The following is a 14,744-nucleotide window of genomic DNA, read 5'->3' as shown; positions in this document are numbered from 1 at the left end:
GCCCCCCCCCCCCCCCCCCACATTCTGCATTTTCAATCCCAAAGGCTCATGGCACTGGTTGACGACTTTGAAGTGGCACCAAAGAGGACCAAAGCCCCCCACATTCTGTATGTCCAGAAGTTCCGGGAGTTTCACGACACTGGCTGGCGACTACAGCGAGCACCAAAAAACGACCAAAGCTCCCCAAATTTTCTGCATGCCCAGGTCCAGCCCAGTGAGTTTCATCGCACTGAACTATACTGTCCATGTACAGACTGCCGCTGACTGGTGATTTTGTAATCTAGTGGCATCAAAGGGGGCCAAACCTCCCCACATTCTGCATGTCCAGAAGTCCCGGGAGTTTCACGACACTGGCTGGCTGACGACTTTGCAGTGGCATCAAAAAGATCAAAACTCCCGATCTTCTGCATGCCTAGTGCCAGAGGTTTCATGGCACTGGGAGACGACTTTGCAATGGCATCAAGGAGGACCAAAGCCCCCCCCCCCCCCCCACATTCTGTATGTCCAGTACCGAGAGTTGCAGTTTCACGGGACTGGTTCAAAAAAAGGACCGAAATTCCCAAATCATCTGCACGCACATTCCGAACCCTGGGAGTTTCGTGGCGCTGGTTGACGACTCTCAGGCAATGGCATCAAAACCCCATCTTTCCTGAATGCCCACGCCCAGTCCCGGGATTTCATCTCAACAACGCATTGCAGCTGTACTGGCCATGGCCGATGACCCTGCAATGGATGTCAAAGGGACCAAACCTCCCAGCACTCCTGAGCTTCTGCAGGTCTTTCCACTTCTGGGAGTTTCATGACATTGACTGATGACTACAAGAGCGTCAAAAGGATCAAAAACCCATCTTTTCTGCATATCCTGTCCATTTTCAGGAGTTTTGTGCTACTGCATTGTGCATGCTAATAGCTGACAACTCCACAAAATGCATATGGCCGTCCCCACATGTAGCTACCATGATATAGACGCATTCACGTGGATATAGGAGACCAAGAGGCGTTGGGATTTTTCTGTTTTAACGATGGTGAGTGTTGGTACCAATTTTGCAGATGGATATAATTCAGGAGCATGAGGTTTTCGGATTTACTTATTCTTGTGGATTTAGCTGACGGCTTCACAAACAAGCATTGGACCATATATCGGACCATGTCTGCCTACATAGCTACATGTATGTAGTTCCCGACCCCCACCGCCAGTCAAGTCTTCAACTCTCCACCCACCCATTGCCATTGGCTAGCTAAGTATCCAGCACAAAGCTGTCAACGTGCAGCTTCAGGCCTATAACTTTCCACTGTCCTGATACCGTGGATGACTGACATGTACGCTGGTTGCCCCCCCCCAAGCTTTTCCTCACCTAGTCTTCCTTAAAAATCCACTTACATATTCATGTCTCTCGCACCAACAACGCCTCCCTTCCCAATCCACTCCCCTACATACTCCTATACTTATAGCTGTATCTAAACCCAGCAGACAGGCCACTAGAACCCCGGATCGATCCCAACGGCCCAGCGCACAAACACAAACGCCACTATTACATGTTCCGTGTTTGTGTTTGACGCAGGTATTTGCGGAAACGATATGTATAGCGACCGGAATGATCTATGGAAAAACGGGGGGGGTGAAATTGTATGGCGAAATATCTGTGCACCATATAACTGTTTTTTCCATAGATCATTCCTATCGCTGTATGCGCGGGGGCCCTGTTGGCGATTTGGTGTGAGGCGTGGGAGGGGTGAGGTGTGAGTATGTATGCAGCGCCGTTTTGTGATAGGGACGGGGTATCTGCTCGATCAGGGGTAAGGTTGTACACGGTGGGAAGGGGGACGTGGGGAGTTTTTGTTTTATTTTTTGTGCTGGCGGGCTGGCGGGATGGAGATAGGGTGAGGTGGGGAAGAAAATTAACCAGTATACCTGCATATCTAGCTAGATACATGTATGTAGAGAGCTGGTTAAACTACATGTACTACGCCTGTGACGGTAAGTCTGTAGACAGGTGGCGGTGCATTGGGGGACGATCTCTGAACACTTGCTTGTGTGTCACCGCCACCTGTCTACAGACTTACCGTCACAGGCGTAGTACATGTACCTACTCTACCTGTCTGTCAGTATTTAGATTTAGCTGTCGAGTGTACTTTATTCCACTCCCCCCTATATTAGCTAGCTATGTACTTTATCCGGAGAGTGGGGGAAATGCACATACGCACGGGCCTGCTCTTGTTAGGCTAGGAGGGGTGATTGTCGAACCGTGGGATTGGTTCGTTAATTGCACTGACTGATCGGGCCGAGAGCAACGGCGAGACAGCCGGAGATTGCGGCGGGTTTGTAAGTAACCTCGTACCAGTGTGATATTGTTGTATGTGTAGGTATATGGGGCTTGCACTGCCAGGTATGGAGACTTCTCTGTGTGTGTGTATATATCGGTCAGTGAGATATGCAGATGTCGGGGGGGGGGCGGAGAATGGAATAAATTTTATTCAGTAAGCATAAATTAATAGCCTTCTTTTTAAATTTTTTTTTTCCTGCTGCTGCGGCCATGACGCTGCCAAGCAAGGGCAGAAATCCTGCGAAGCTTCGCGATGCCCGCGCTGTGCAGCAGAGATGGACAAGCAAGCAAGCAAGCAAGCATGTGGTCTTTTCTATGCCTTGAGATCTCCCATCCAGAACTGTGGTTTGGGAGGGTCGAGAAAACGTTGTTGTCGTGGGTGCTATTTATGCAAGACGACGTCGTGGGAGGTTGTGGGGGGGGGGGGAGACCAGGGTAGGGGGCAGGGCAGGGCAGGGGAGGGCTGTTGTTATCTTATCTCGGATATCACGATCCATCTCCGGGGGATCCTGCCTCTGGGGATGACCAATCAGAGGGCTGAGAGTGGGCCTAAGCAACCGGAACGAAAGATGCCTTGAATGAGCGAAGAAGGAAGGGAAGGGAAGGGGAAATGATGAGGGAAAAACAGATATTAGGGGAGTGGATAGATCCGCCCCGGGGGGGGGGGGGGGGAGGGAGGAGGGAGGGTTGTTGTTTGGTTTTTTTTTCCTTTTCTTTCTCTTCCTCTGCTGCTACAAACCGTTTGTAGACTGATTCTACGACGCTGGACGACGGCTTTCTTGCTATTACTACTACTACTATTACAACGACTACGCTATTTATCTCGATATTTTCATATAGGTATGTGGGAATATTATATTTGTGATGCATCTCCTGCTCTGTTATCCCCCCTCCACTCACCTCACCTCACCTCACCTCACTCCACTCACTCTGCTCTCCCCTGTTGTGATGTGATGCCTCCTCCCTCACTTGCACTCCTTGCTTGTCTCCCCACGATACGATACGGTCCCCCCTCAGTCCTGCCTGTCTGTCTGTTGGCGTTGTTGTGCCACAAGCAGCTGCTGCAGCACATGCTACGCAGACCCGCTCTCGTTCGCTGCTCGCTGATGGGAGTTTGTGTTTGAGTTCCTGTCTGCTTGATAGGCCTATTCGCATCCACTCTTACACTTAATATTACACTTGTCCATTCATTCACTCATATCATATCATTCATATCATATCATCATTCATTGTTGCTGACGGTACACCGCTTCTATCGCAGGCCGGTCTGTCTGTCGCTGCGCGCTGAACGCCGGAGTGACACCAAGCTTTCCTCTCACCCAGCACAGCACATACACACAGAACACAACCCCCCCAGTCCAGCGCAGCAGCCAGCATACCACACTGCCGCTACATGACGCAGCATCCCCCGCGCAGCCCCCCACCACCACCACCACCACCACCACCCCAACCACAACCACCATTCCCCCGTCCACCACGATGGACCTCCACTCATCCTCTCCCCGCAGCAGCAGCAGCGACATCTACACCCCCGCCGAAGCAGCCGTCGTCTCCCTCCTCATGGCCGCCTCCCCGTCAAAATCCTTCGCCCTCGACTCGGAGGAGACGCTCCGCCGCTGGAGCTCCTTCATCGGCATTGTCATCGCCATCTGCGGTAACATCCTCATCTCCCTCGCTCTGAATATACAGAAGTACGCCCACATCCGGCTCGAGCGCGAGGCGGAGAAGCGCCGCCGACTGTGGAGGCGCCGTCGACGCCGCCAACACCTGGCAGACGGGGGTGATGGTACCAGCGCCGACGGAAGCCCTGACCCCGACAGCAGCAGCGCGTACAGCTCCGAGTCGTCGAGTCTGCCCGGGACGCCGCCGCCGCCGCAGCAGCAGCCGGACGAGGCGACGGGGCTGCTGCTGTCGCAGCGGCAGCAGCATAGGGAGAAGGAGGGCCCGCCGCCGCCGGACCAGCTGTATCTGTCGTCGCCGTACTGGTGGGTGGGGTTTGTGCTGATGACGGTTGGCGAGTGCGGCAACTTCCTTGCGTACGGGTTTGCGCCGGCGAGCATTGTGTCGCCGCTCGGCGTGGTGGCGCTGGTGTCGAACTGTGTGATTGCGCCGGTGGTGCTGAAGGAGCCGCTGCGGCGGCGGGACGTGGTGGGCGTGGTGGTGAGCATTTTGGGCGCGGTGGTGGTGGTGTGGAGTGCCGAGAAGGAGGAGACGAAGGTGGGTATCGATGTGACCTACAATCATCATAATTATAGTGATACTAGAATGAGGAGGAATTATATGCTGTCAGAGAGAACTGAGGCTGATGGCTTGCTTGACCAGCTCGGCCCGGATCAAATACTGGAGGCCATCTCGCAGACCGCGTTTGAGGTGTACTTTGGCATCACCTGTGCCATGATCGTGGCGCTGATGTATCTGTCGTCCAAGTATGGGCGCAAAACAATCCTGATAGACCTCGGCCTTGTCGCCCTCTTTGGTTTGCTCCCCCCCCCCCCCCCCCCTCACCCCCTCCCTCCCCGCGGATGCTGTGGTCGTGATATCTAACCAACCAACCCCAACCAGGCGGCTACACCGTCCTCTCGACAAAAGGCATCTCCTCCCTCCTCTCCTCCTCCTTCTACCACATCTTCACCTACCCCATCGCCTACCTCTTCACCACAATCCTCCTCCTCACGGCCGTACTACAGATCAAATACGTCAACCGCGCCCTGCAGCGCTTCGACTCCACCCAGGTCATACCCACGCAGTTTGTCCTATTCACAATCTCCGTCATCCTCGGAAGCGCAATCCTGTACCGCGACTTTGAAACCGTCACGCCGGAGAGAATGATAAAGTTCACCACCGGCTGCGCGCTGACGTTCTGGGGCGTGTGGCTCATATCGTCGCGGCGCACGGGGAAGCAGTGGGACGACGAGTACCCCGATGACGATGACCTCCCTGCGGACATCGAGGCCGCGTATGGAGGCACTGCCACGGCGAGTATCGACCTGGGGAAGAATAACCGGTCTTTACAGCAGTCGCCGGCGTCACCGGCGAACACCCCGCCGCCGCCGCGGCAGCAGTCGCAGAGGCCGCCGATTGTGAGGGGAATATCGGCGTCGAGTATTGCGATACTGGACTCGTTCCCGGGGACGCCGAGCGCGAATCCGAGTCGGATGGGGTCGTATATTGCGTCGCGGCCGCCGTCGAGGTTGGGTGGGGAGTCGCCGGTGGGGTCGGTGGCGAGGCGGGCGGCGGGCGCGGGGGGGATGGGGATGCATAGGAAGAGTGTGTCGAATTTGTTGCCGGGGCCGCTGCTGATTGGGGATTGGTCGAGGAGGGGGAGTGAGGTTGAGGATGCGCGGGATGAGGGGAGGGAGGGGAGGGAGGGGAGGAGGCGGAGTGGGAGTTTGGGGGTTGTGTTGGATCTGTTGGGGAGGGGTGGGGTGGGGGAGGAGAGTGGAGAGGAGTAGGGAGTAGATAGACTTGGTTGTTTTTTTTTCTTTTCTTTTAGGGTGGAGTGGTGGTTGCGGGTTTTTTTTGTTTGTGATTTTGTGCTTTTGTGCGTTTTGTTTGTTTGTACTGCATGGCCATGGTGGCATAGGGTCTTTTTAGTTCTTAGTTTTGTCTGTTTTATTTTGGTTTTGGTCTTTTTTTTTTATTATTTATTGTTTCTGGGCTGATTCGAAGACTTGGTTTTTCTTTTTCTTTTTGCTTAGTTGGATTGGTAGGTAGGTTATTATCGGTATTGGACTTGCATGGTTTTTTTTTGTCCCCTTCCCCTCCGTATTTTTCTCTCCAAATCTTATACTTGCTCTTATTCCGTTCTTGTGCGTTCTTGTTTTTGAGCGTTTTTGTGTGTTCTAGGGAGGTCCTCACCGATTCACCTCTTCTGCTAGCTCTGGCTTGCGCTCTGTTCTTACTCTCGTTTTTGTGCTTTTTTGTTTTGTTACTGTTACTGACTGGCTTTGGTTTTTGTTTTACATACAAGCGGGTTTCTGTTCTGTTCTGGTTTCTCTCTTTTTTTTATTTTATTTTATTGGTTATCTTATTGGATTAACGATTAATTAGCGGTCGTTTATTTATTGGTTCGTTTTTTGGGGCTAACTAACTTACTAACTAGTGCAGTGACAAATTTTTTTTTGGTGTGCTTTTGTACTTATTTACTGGTTATGCGTGTGTCGTGTTTGGGGGGGGGGGGGGGGGTTAGTATGTATGTATTCAGGTGTATATGGCGGTAGTTGTGCAAGAGATGTTCAGGGCGGGCGTGAGATAGGGGGCTAGGGAGCCAGGGAGGCTAGCTGGTAGGCGAAGACTACGTGATAGTGCTAATACCCAATACCAAATGCAAATACTGTAATTAGAAACCGCCATTTTCCATTTCCATTTCTGGCCCGCGAGTGAGAGGCTGTGCACGTGTTCCGAGTGATCGGGCGAGTACATAAGGTAACCGAGTGACAGTGTAGTGGGAATGGCGGCATGTGGGCGTGGACGATCGAGTGAGTGAGTGAGTGCTGGTGATGTGTGTAGCGGGCGAGTGATGAGTTGTGGCGCAACTCAATATCACTGTCCTGGCCTTGGTCCTCCATATCCCTTCGTAATAAACGTTGCCTATTTGAACTAGAAGTATTTCACCTCTAGCGTACCCAGCCCTCACCCCGCCGCGAACCATTCTGCCCACTGCAAGTCAAGTCACCGCGGTTTGTGGCCTCCGCTTTCGCCCTCTTCTGGCACCACAAACTGCAACTACTCCTCCTGTAGCTAGCTAGAGTTTTTGCCTATCGTTGGCGGGCACGAATGAAGGATAGGCTATCGGCCCCGCTGTCGGTAGTGGTGGTCGTTACATAGCCCCGGGTCCTGGTCTGGATGTTGGTTGGCCCGTGGTGGCTACACTTTATTCGCTCTCCCCCTCCTTCTCGGATCCCCCCGCCAGGCGCAAACAAAAACTACATATATATCGAACATACATATGTATACCCACCACTCTTCAGCTACTCCTCCAAACAAACACACGCAGACATCCCCCCCCCCCCCCCCTCCTCCTTTTTTCTGAGAGGTATACACACACGCACAAAGCTAGCTATCCATTTCTACCAACCCATAATCCATGATCGATCTGCGGGTATATATACCAACCCCCCATTTTATCGCGCAAGTATACCACCAGCTCGAGAGAGAACCCAGCCACCAAGCCAGCCGGGCTGCGCCTGTCAGCACCAAAAATGCAGCGTATCTTTGTGTTTTTGCGAGGTGGTTCCCGGGGGGGGGGGGGGGTTGATGTGTATACGGCATGCGTGTTTGGGTGGTGTTCTCCATCGGGGGAGGATTTGGGGGGGGAGGCTTGAATGGCCCCGGCGCTGGATATTTTTGGGACTGGTGTCTGCTGAGGTATGCAGATCCGACCCCATAATTCAGCGGCGGAACGGTCGGTCTTCCACCCGCCCACCATGCGGGGGTCAAGTAGCTAGCACGTAGACTTCGACTGTTTATTACTGTGTTGCTGTTGTTTATCGGGTAGGGCCTGAGCAGCTGTGTAGATCGGAAACAGGTAAGATCTAGGTATAAGTTGCAAAGAATTTGTGGGGGCCTGGGATCACGGCTACTCACTCGGTTTTCCTCAATCCTGCTGCAAGTCAAGACCGGTGCAGGTGCCCTCACAGAATGTCACTCGGTCGTTGTCGTGCCTACCACCGGCGTTATTTCCGCCATCAATATCATCCATTAGTTAGCACCTCATCGACCAACCCCACAAATCTCTCCACACCTCTCCACACTTCCCCCCCCCACACCTCTCCACAGCACAATCACAATGTCCTACTTCCCCCCGACCCCGACCCCCCCCGTCGAACCTACCTCCCCAAACCCCCCACCCCTCACACCCTCCTCATCAAGCTCCCCCTCGCCACCTCCCTCATCGCCAACCCCCTCCTCGCCTGGCAACACCACACCTATGTCACCACCACCATCAACCCCCTCCTCTCCCCCCCGCTCTCCACCAACCAATCCCGCATCACCCTCCGCGCCCACTTTGCAATCCTCGTCACGCTCTCCCTCCTCCTCACCCTCTCCAACGGCATCCTCGCATCCCACTTTCTCCGCCACACCCTCGTCGCGCTGGCTAGTCTGCGCGAATGGATAGACCTGCGCTCGCCGCTGCGCCCCGCGCTCACAAAGTGCCTCTGGCGCACCTTCACGACGCTGGCGATGCTGGTGGCCACGGCGGCGGCGCTGCTGTTTACGGTCGCGCAGTTTGTGAGCCCGTTTGTGACGCCCGGCGTGGCGTGGGAGCGCCGGTACGAGGGCGCGTGTGCTGCCGGGTTGGACGTGAGGGTTTTCTTGGACGCGGCGGACGCGCGCCCGGCGAGGAGTGTGCTGTTTGGGGATTTGAGGAGCTTGGGGAGCTATAGGATGGCTATGGAGGACGAGGAGGCTGGAGGAGAAGGGGGGCTAGGGGGTGGGGGTGGGGGTGGGGGGGGGAGGAGTAATTTCTCGGTGGTCTCGGCGAGGGATGGCCATGGCGGGTTTGTGCCGAGGTTTGGGAGCGTGCTGTATGATGTCCCGCAGCGGCGACTGAGGGCGTACGACGAGGGCGGGGCGCTGGCGATGGAGAGCGTGTTTGGGCTTGGGGATGAGTTTGGGGTTGAGGCGCTGGGGCTGGAGGGGGATGCGGGGCCGTTTGCGAGAAGGTGTGTTTTTGATCCTACTGTGGAGGTGTGGGAGACGGGGAGAAGAAGGGAGGAGGGAGATGGGAAGGGGACGGTGGTGATGAGGACGGTGCAGTTCACAATCTGCGGGCAGCTGCAGCTGTGTGCGCGGCGCGACCAGTGGGATCGTGTGCAGGTGGTGGCGGGGCTGCTGATGCTCATGAGGAGGGAGAGGCCGTGTGGGTGTTGCAAGGGGAGTGTGATCCCGGGGGTGGCGGGGAGGGATGCGGGGTGGGATGGGAAGGGGGTGCTTTGAGGGTGTTACTGTTGGTTATATGCTTTGTATGTATATACATAGTTTTGGTTTAATATATGCGGATGCTTGTAGTTCCTACCGGCGTGATCTGGAAGTGTATGTGTTGCTAGGATTGACATTGCTATTGATCAGACTGGCCAGACATCAGCGAGCGGATTGTGTGACCACCTGTAACTCTGAAAGGTCGTGACTGAGAGAGCATATATGCGCATGTATCTGTCGACAAGGGCGCCCGGCATTCCGCAGCCACGACGCGGCAGGGCTGCACACGGGCACGACAAGATCAACCCGGTGGCATAGAAGAAAAAGGAGATATTACTTACAATAATAACGTCTGCCCCCACAAAGATCATATCAGCCCTGCTCCCGATCGAGTAACCCCCAAACATTCGCCTCTTCTTCCTAAGCTAGCTTGGCTCCCTTCTGAAGAATGACACGAAAACCAATGGTCTCGAGATCAGACAAACTAACAAAACAAGACGAGACCTGCACATATGGTGCACAAGCTGACAAGAGGATACAAGACCAGCTGCAGGCCTGGGGAGGTAGTTACTACATGTAGGTCTGAGAGGCCCTTTTTTCCCCATTTCCAAAACAAAACCCATGCAAAAGCCAAAAAAAAAAGAGAAAAAAAGGTTTGAAGTGTGCTCCGTCAGGGGGAATCGAACCCACTTTAAAGTACTAGCTACCGTAGATACTACATGTAAGTGTCTGTTCCACTAGCAGTGCATAGCCCACTATATATATCTCCTATAATATAAAGTGTGAGGACGAGTAGAATTTTCGCAAATGCGGGTTGCTGATTTGGTTTGCAATTTGGCTATAAGCTGGGTAGGAACAATGCTGAGTAACTACTAAGGAACAATGGTTAATTTGGCTTGCAGGCGAGAACATACTGGATTGTTTGTATCGGTTAATGTGATCATGGCCGATGACAATTGTGAACAATTAAAGGACCTCTGAAAGTACAAAAAAGAGCAAAAAAGTTCACAACACCGCCTAGGCCTCGGTTGCTACATCTTTTTCTACGTCCGGAGGGGGGGTTGAACGCTCACATGTTCGATACAGAGTGTGAGCTCTATACCGCTTGGCCACGTCCAACCCCCATGTTGACCTTCTTTCCTTTGCTGCTGTTAGCTCCATGGGGGCTCGTGTATATATGCCATGCAACAAAGCGTACGTGCAGGAAGATATACAATAATGGGGCCGGGACGGAGATGGTAGAGATGGTCCCTCGCCAATCACCGCCCGCCAAACACTAGAACTTACAATCCGGAGAAAGAGCTAGCCAGTGAGAGCCGACAAAACGATGAACCGCCCCCAGCAGAAACATAAATCCCCCCAGCGCAAACAACTTATGTACCACAAAACACAACCCCACAACCATCTTCCTCTCTCGCCAGCTAGCCATTATATAGCTGCCACCCCTCACCCCCGCCACCCCGCCCCCCACAGCACCCCTGTAGATGTAGGTACAAGCGCGAGTGACACCCCATGAACCACACTAAGCTGCCGTATCAACGCTTCATTAAATGACAATTACCATTTAAGAACACCCTTGAGTTCGCCCCCGGCGGGTGATACCCAGCTTCAATTTACCGCTACATGAATTGCTACCCACATCTTGGCGACCGCGCACCTCACTACGCCGCAATGTGTTGCTTACATAAGCGAGTGATCTTCTGTGATTGTACCTTGGTTGGCTAACCGCAGTACTACGGCAGTGTTGTATCACCGTCATTATACTATTACTGGGATTATACTATTATATGAAAAAGCGGGAGAGGCGAGAACTACATGTAGTGTGGTGGTGCATGGCTGGATATGTATCTACACTATCCGGACAGCGCCGAGAAGGTGGTAATGTCCATCATGGGGCCGGGGATAGAAAAAGAGCTGTTTGTGGATATCGATATATAGAGATTATTCATCATTGAATTCCTTGTTGCACGGATGATGGCTGTCTATACTACGGTCTTATACTCCACCTAGCACAAATTCCATTACCCCAATTTCAGACATTACATTGATATCGATGTTGAGTAATAAAAGCAACGAAAAAGAAAAGAGAAAGAGATATCTACCACCCCACCAACCCCCAAAGGAGCAGCACTACTGATAATCCCTCCCCTCCACGCCAGGCACTCTATACTTCGACATACAGCACCCCCCACCCCTCTTCGCCCTCCCCAACATCAACAACCCAACGGGTACCGCCACCTGCTTCCCCACACTCCCCTTCGCACACACCACCAATCCCCCACAGATCCTAAACTGCACCGTCTTCACCAACACCTCCCCCTCCCTCTCGCGCGCATCGCGCATCTGCACCGTCGGATCAAACACACACCGACTCTCAAACAGCGCCAAATCCCCCGCCAAATGCATCTCCGGCAGCCGGAACTGCTTCCCCGTCTCAAACACCCCGTGCGCAAAGATGCTGCTGTTGCGCGAATACACGGTGTACCAGCCAAACTCCATGTTGTACTCGACCCGTGCCCACCCGGGCGCACCAGCGCCGCCACCAGCGCTGGTGACATTGAAACTGTAGAGGCCCTTGGCGTCGTAGCCCGCCGCGACAGGGTCCGGGCTCATTGCCATGGTGAAGTTTGTCCCCGAGAGACGGTCCTCGAATGTTACCTCGTTAGCCTGGCGCACGCCGGGGGTGTCGAGGTGGACGCGGAGGTCCATTCCGTCGCAGGCGTGCTTGTAGGTGCTTTTCCAGCTCCACTCTGGGGTGACGAAGGGGGCGACAAACATGACGGTTGACGAGAAGAGGGTGAGGAGGACGATGCCGGCGAGGTAGAGGATGAAGACGAGTGTGGAGCGGCGGGTGGGCGAGCGGGTGCCTGGGAGCTCGTTGTCGTCGAAGGCGATGATGAGCGGGAGGAGGAGGATCTTGGTGCAGGCGTAGAGGTGGCTGAGACCCGAGAGGGCGCTGAAGATGAGGATGCCGGCGAACTCGCCGCGCATGTCGGTGCGTGTGTTTGTGGAGCGGGCGGGGCTCCAGGTGGGGTGGATGGTGGTTTTGGTGTAGAAGTGCTGCCAGACGGAGATGCCGATGTAGTTGGGGAGTTGGAAGAGGAGGAAGAGCGGAAGGTGGATGTACCAGGGGATGTCGTTGGCCATGTTTGTAGGTGTGGATGTAGAGGTAGAGGTGGAAATATGGGGGTTTGTATAGAATTCAGAGAGATGGCGATGTGTAGATTGATTGTTTGATGCTTTGTTTGGTACAAAGAGGATGCAGTGGATGGTGTCGAGACGGAGAGCAGGAATGGAGGTTGAGGCGGTATGATACCCCAGAGCACAAACGGGATATTCAATGGAGATGTGTCTGTTTCTCACAACTCAATGACGCCCCCCATTCTATGGCAGCGAGTACATGTGGTACTGAATCCCTGTACTTGTATATATCTTTCATTCAATGTTTCAGGTAGTACTATACTGTCGAGAACTGAGAAATAGAGATAAACTCGTTATCAGCTAACATAAGGTTCTTGTTATGCGTAAAAACCCACCCGTTACAGTGTTTGCCTGGCTTTTTATTTTGTCGAACTCCAATCATGTACATATATCTACATCGTGGAAAATACATGCAGGGAACAACTTGAATGTACAAAGTTTGTCCCTTCGGCTTGGCGTTGGATTTAAATCAGCAACAAAGACGTTCCCAACTCCAACTTTATTAATTATTAAATGCACGTGACCCAAAGTCTAATTCGAGACAAGTTCAAAGTAACAGGTTACATACTCATTAAGCATTGTCCCAATTGCGCTGGCAAGCATTCAGCCCCACCGGCGAACTTGGGACCCTATAAAACCACACAACCAATAGCTAAAACTCAGGTGTATTAAGTTCGTAGTCATTTATATGCTCAGAAGTAATTATCTCCTGCTTTAATTATCATGGTTATGGTGGTGGTTGATGGCCCGAAGTAAATGGTGAGGTTGATGGTTGCTATTGCAATGGGACAATATTTGTAGTTACATATAATTTCACACCAAGTACACCCGCAGGGAAAAGGTGACGAAACAACGCCTACACTCAACACCAACCCCAATGACGAGAGGTACTTGAACCACAAAATGAGAAAGGGTGTACATACTACGGCCTCTGAAGTGTATTTAACACCTTTTATGGCTTCCCTTCAAAAGTCATGGTTGTTGCTTAACCGTTAACCGCGTTGGTGGTCACTCATTGTTTTGTCACTTTTTTCCTACGGTGTACATGTACATGTCTAAATGTATGTACAGCCCTTGGGGAACATCGTTACAAGCCGTTTGCCGCTAGTTAATTCTGATAGTAAAAAAACTGGCAAGTACTACATCTTTCACATATGCCATAGGCTATGCCTGCATGCAGTTATTGTACCTAGAATCAATTCATATGATATAAAAAAAAATACTACATCTTTCACAGAATATCACTCGTGCATGTCAATCCGTGGCGGTTGAGATTTCGTGATCTGTCTACTATGTGTCTGTGCTATATAGCATTCACACACGCCTTATAGACCACTCCCCCATCAGCGAGCGTCTACCAAACTTTGATGGGTGGCAACCATTGCATCCTGGGGGAGCGGGCAAAACAGCGGGCAACGCTCGCTGATGGGTCTACTCTAGTCCTGTTTCGTGCCCAGCCTTCTTCTGATTGGTCAATAATCGGGTGAGTACTTCCTTCATACACGAGACAGGGTCTAGTCACGAACTATATTATATACTAGATTTTTCGTTGTTTTCAATCTGAGCATTAATATCAACCTGAAGTGTGCGTAGAAGACTTAGATAGTTGTATTAGTGGTTAGAAGAGAATAGATCGGTAGCCCGAATCTTACCTCGTGGCCTCTCCTCAGATATGGTACACACACTCATAAAGGTGATATGGTGGCATACGGAAGTGGAACAATTGTGGCTGCAATAGGGCCTCATGGGCCAATAAGAGGGCCCATTTCTAGCCATTCTGCTGCATTACTGCTACGGATCAGTCAGGTTTGCTTTTCTGGGGGTATAAATGGGTATAATACTGTTCCACTTTGTTCAGTCTTGGCGAATTTTACATACAAAAATCTACAATTTCAACTTGCTAAGGCTTTTCAACCCAGACAGATATCAAAAATCTGCAAAGATAGAACTAAACTTCATCTCTTGAACTAGAGTTCTATCTTTCCGCTTTTTTTTTTACCATTTTTCGTTGCAAAGCCTTAGGCTTTTGAGATTTCGTCGCGATCCGCTACCTTTATGCGTGGGCGCACCATACATATTCCATTTGCCTTTCGCCACACACCAGCCACAATACTCTGTAGGTACATACTCCTGTTCTACAACTCCCCATCACCCTCGATAACCAGATCTTCCACCCAGGCCATCAAGTCAGATGGGTCGGATTCTGGCTATCCCCAAACTTCAACCCAAATACCCACTTCATCCGCCGCCTAGCCTCCGCCCAAGCCAGCTTCGGGATCCTCCAGAGATTCTCTTCTC

General features: G+C 52.3%; 4 protein-coding genes across 4 annotated transcripts; 3 read left to right on the top strand and 1 right to left on the bottom strand.

Moving 5' to 3' along the window:
* Positions 1–48: 48 nt before the first annotated feature.
* Positions 49–1,301, top strand: LAJ45_07804 (uncharacterized protein; the record flags this gene model as incomplete). Its single annotated transcript, XM_046117359.1, has 5 exons — positions 49–214; positions 374–776; positions 967–1,025; positions 1,107–1,169; positions 1,258–1,301. The coding sequence occupies 5 exons, from the start codon at positions 49–51 to the stop codon at positions 1,299–1,301; spliced, it is 735 nt and encodes a 244-aa protein (XP_045969344.1).
* A 2,502-nt stretch (positions 1,302–3,803) lies between these two features.
* LAJ45_07803 (uncharacterized protein) lies at positions 3,804–5,776 on the top strand (the record flags this gene model as incomplete). Its single annotated transcript, XM_046117358.1, has 2 exons — positions 3,804–4,800; positions 4,887–5,776. The coding sequence occupies 2 exons, from the start codon at positions 3,804–3,806 to the stop codon at positions 5,774–5,776; spliced, it is 1,887 nt and encodes a 628-aa protein (XP_045969343.1).
* A 2,188-nt stretch (positions 5,777–7,964) lies between these two features.
* Positions 7,965–9,263, top strand: LAJ45_07802 (uncharacterized protein; the record flags this gene model as incomplete). The annotated part of the gene is made up of 1 exon (XM_046117357.1): positions 7,965–9,263. The coding sequence occupies one exon, from the start codon at positions 7,965–7,967 to the stop codon at positions 9,261–9,263; it is 1,299 nt and encodes a 432-aa protein (XP_045969342.1).
* A 2,112-nt stretch (positions 9,264–11,375) lies between these two features.
* On the bottom strand, positions 11,376–12,392 carry LAJ45_07801 (uncharacterized protein; the record flags this gene model as incomplete). Its single annotated transcript, XM_046117356.1, has 1 exon — positions 11,376–12,392. One exon carries the CDS (start codon positions 12,390–12,392, stop codon positions 11,376–11,378), a length of 1,017 nt encoding a protein of 338 aa, XP_045969341.1.
* Positions 12,393–14,744: the final 2,352 nt, after the last annotated feature.

This window comes from Morchella importuna (assembly GCF_003444635.1).
Source record: "Morchella importuna strain M04M26 chromosome Unknown Morimp01GS026, whole genome shotgun sequence".
Lineage (NCBI taxonomy): Eukaryota > Fungi > Ascomycota > Pezizomycetes > Pezizales > Morchellaceae > Morchella > Morchella importuna.
The sequence above is the reverse complement of the archived record's forward strand: the minus strand, read 5'-3'. Positions and strand labels throughout refer to the sequence as shown.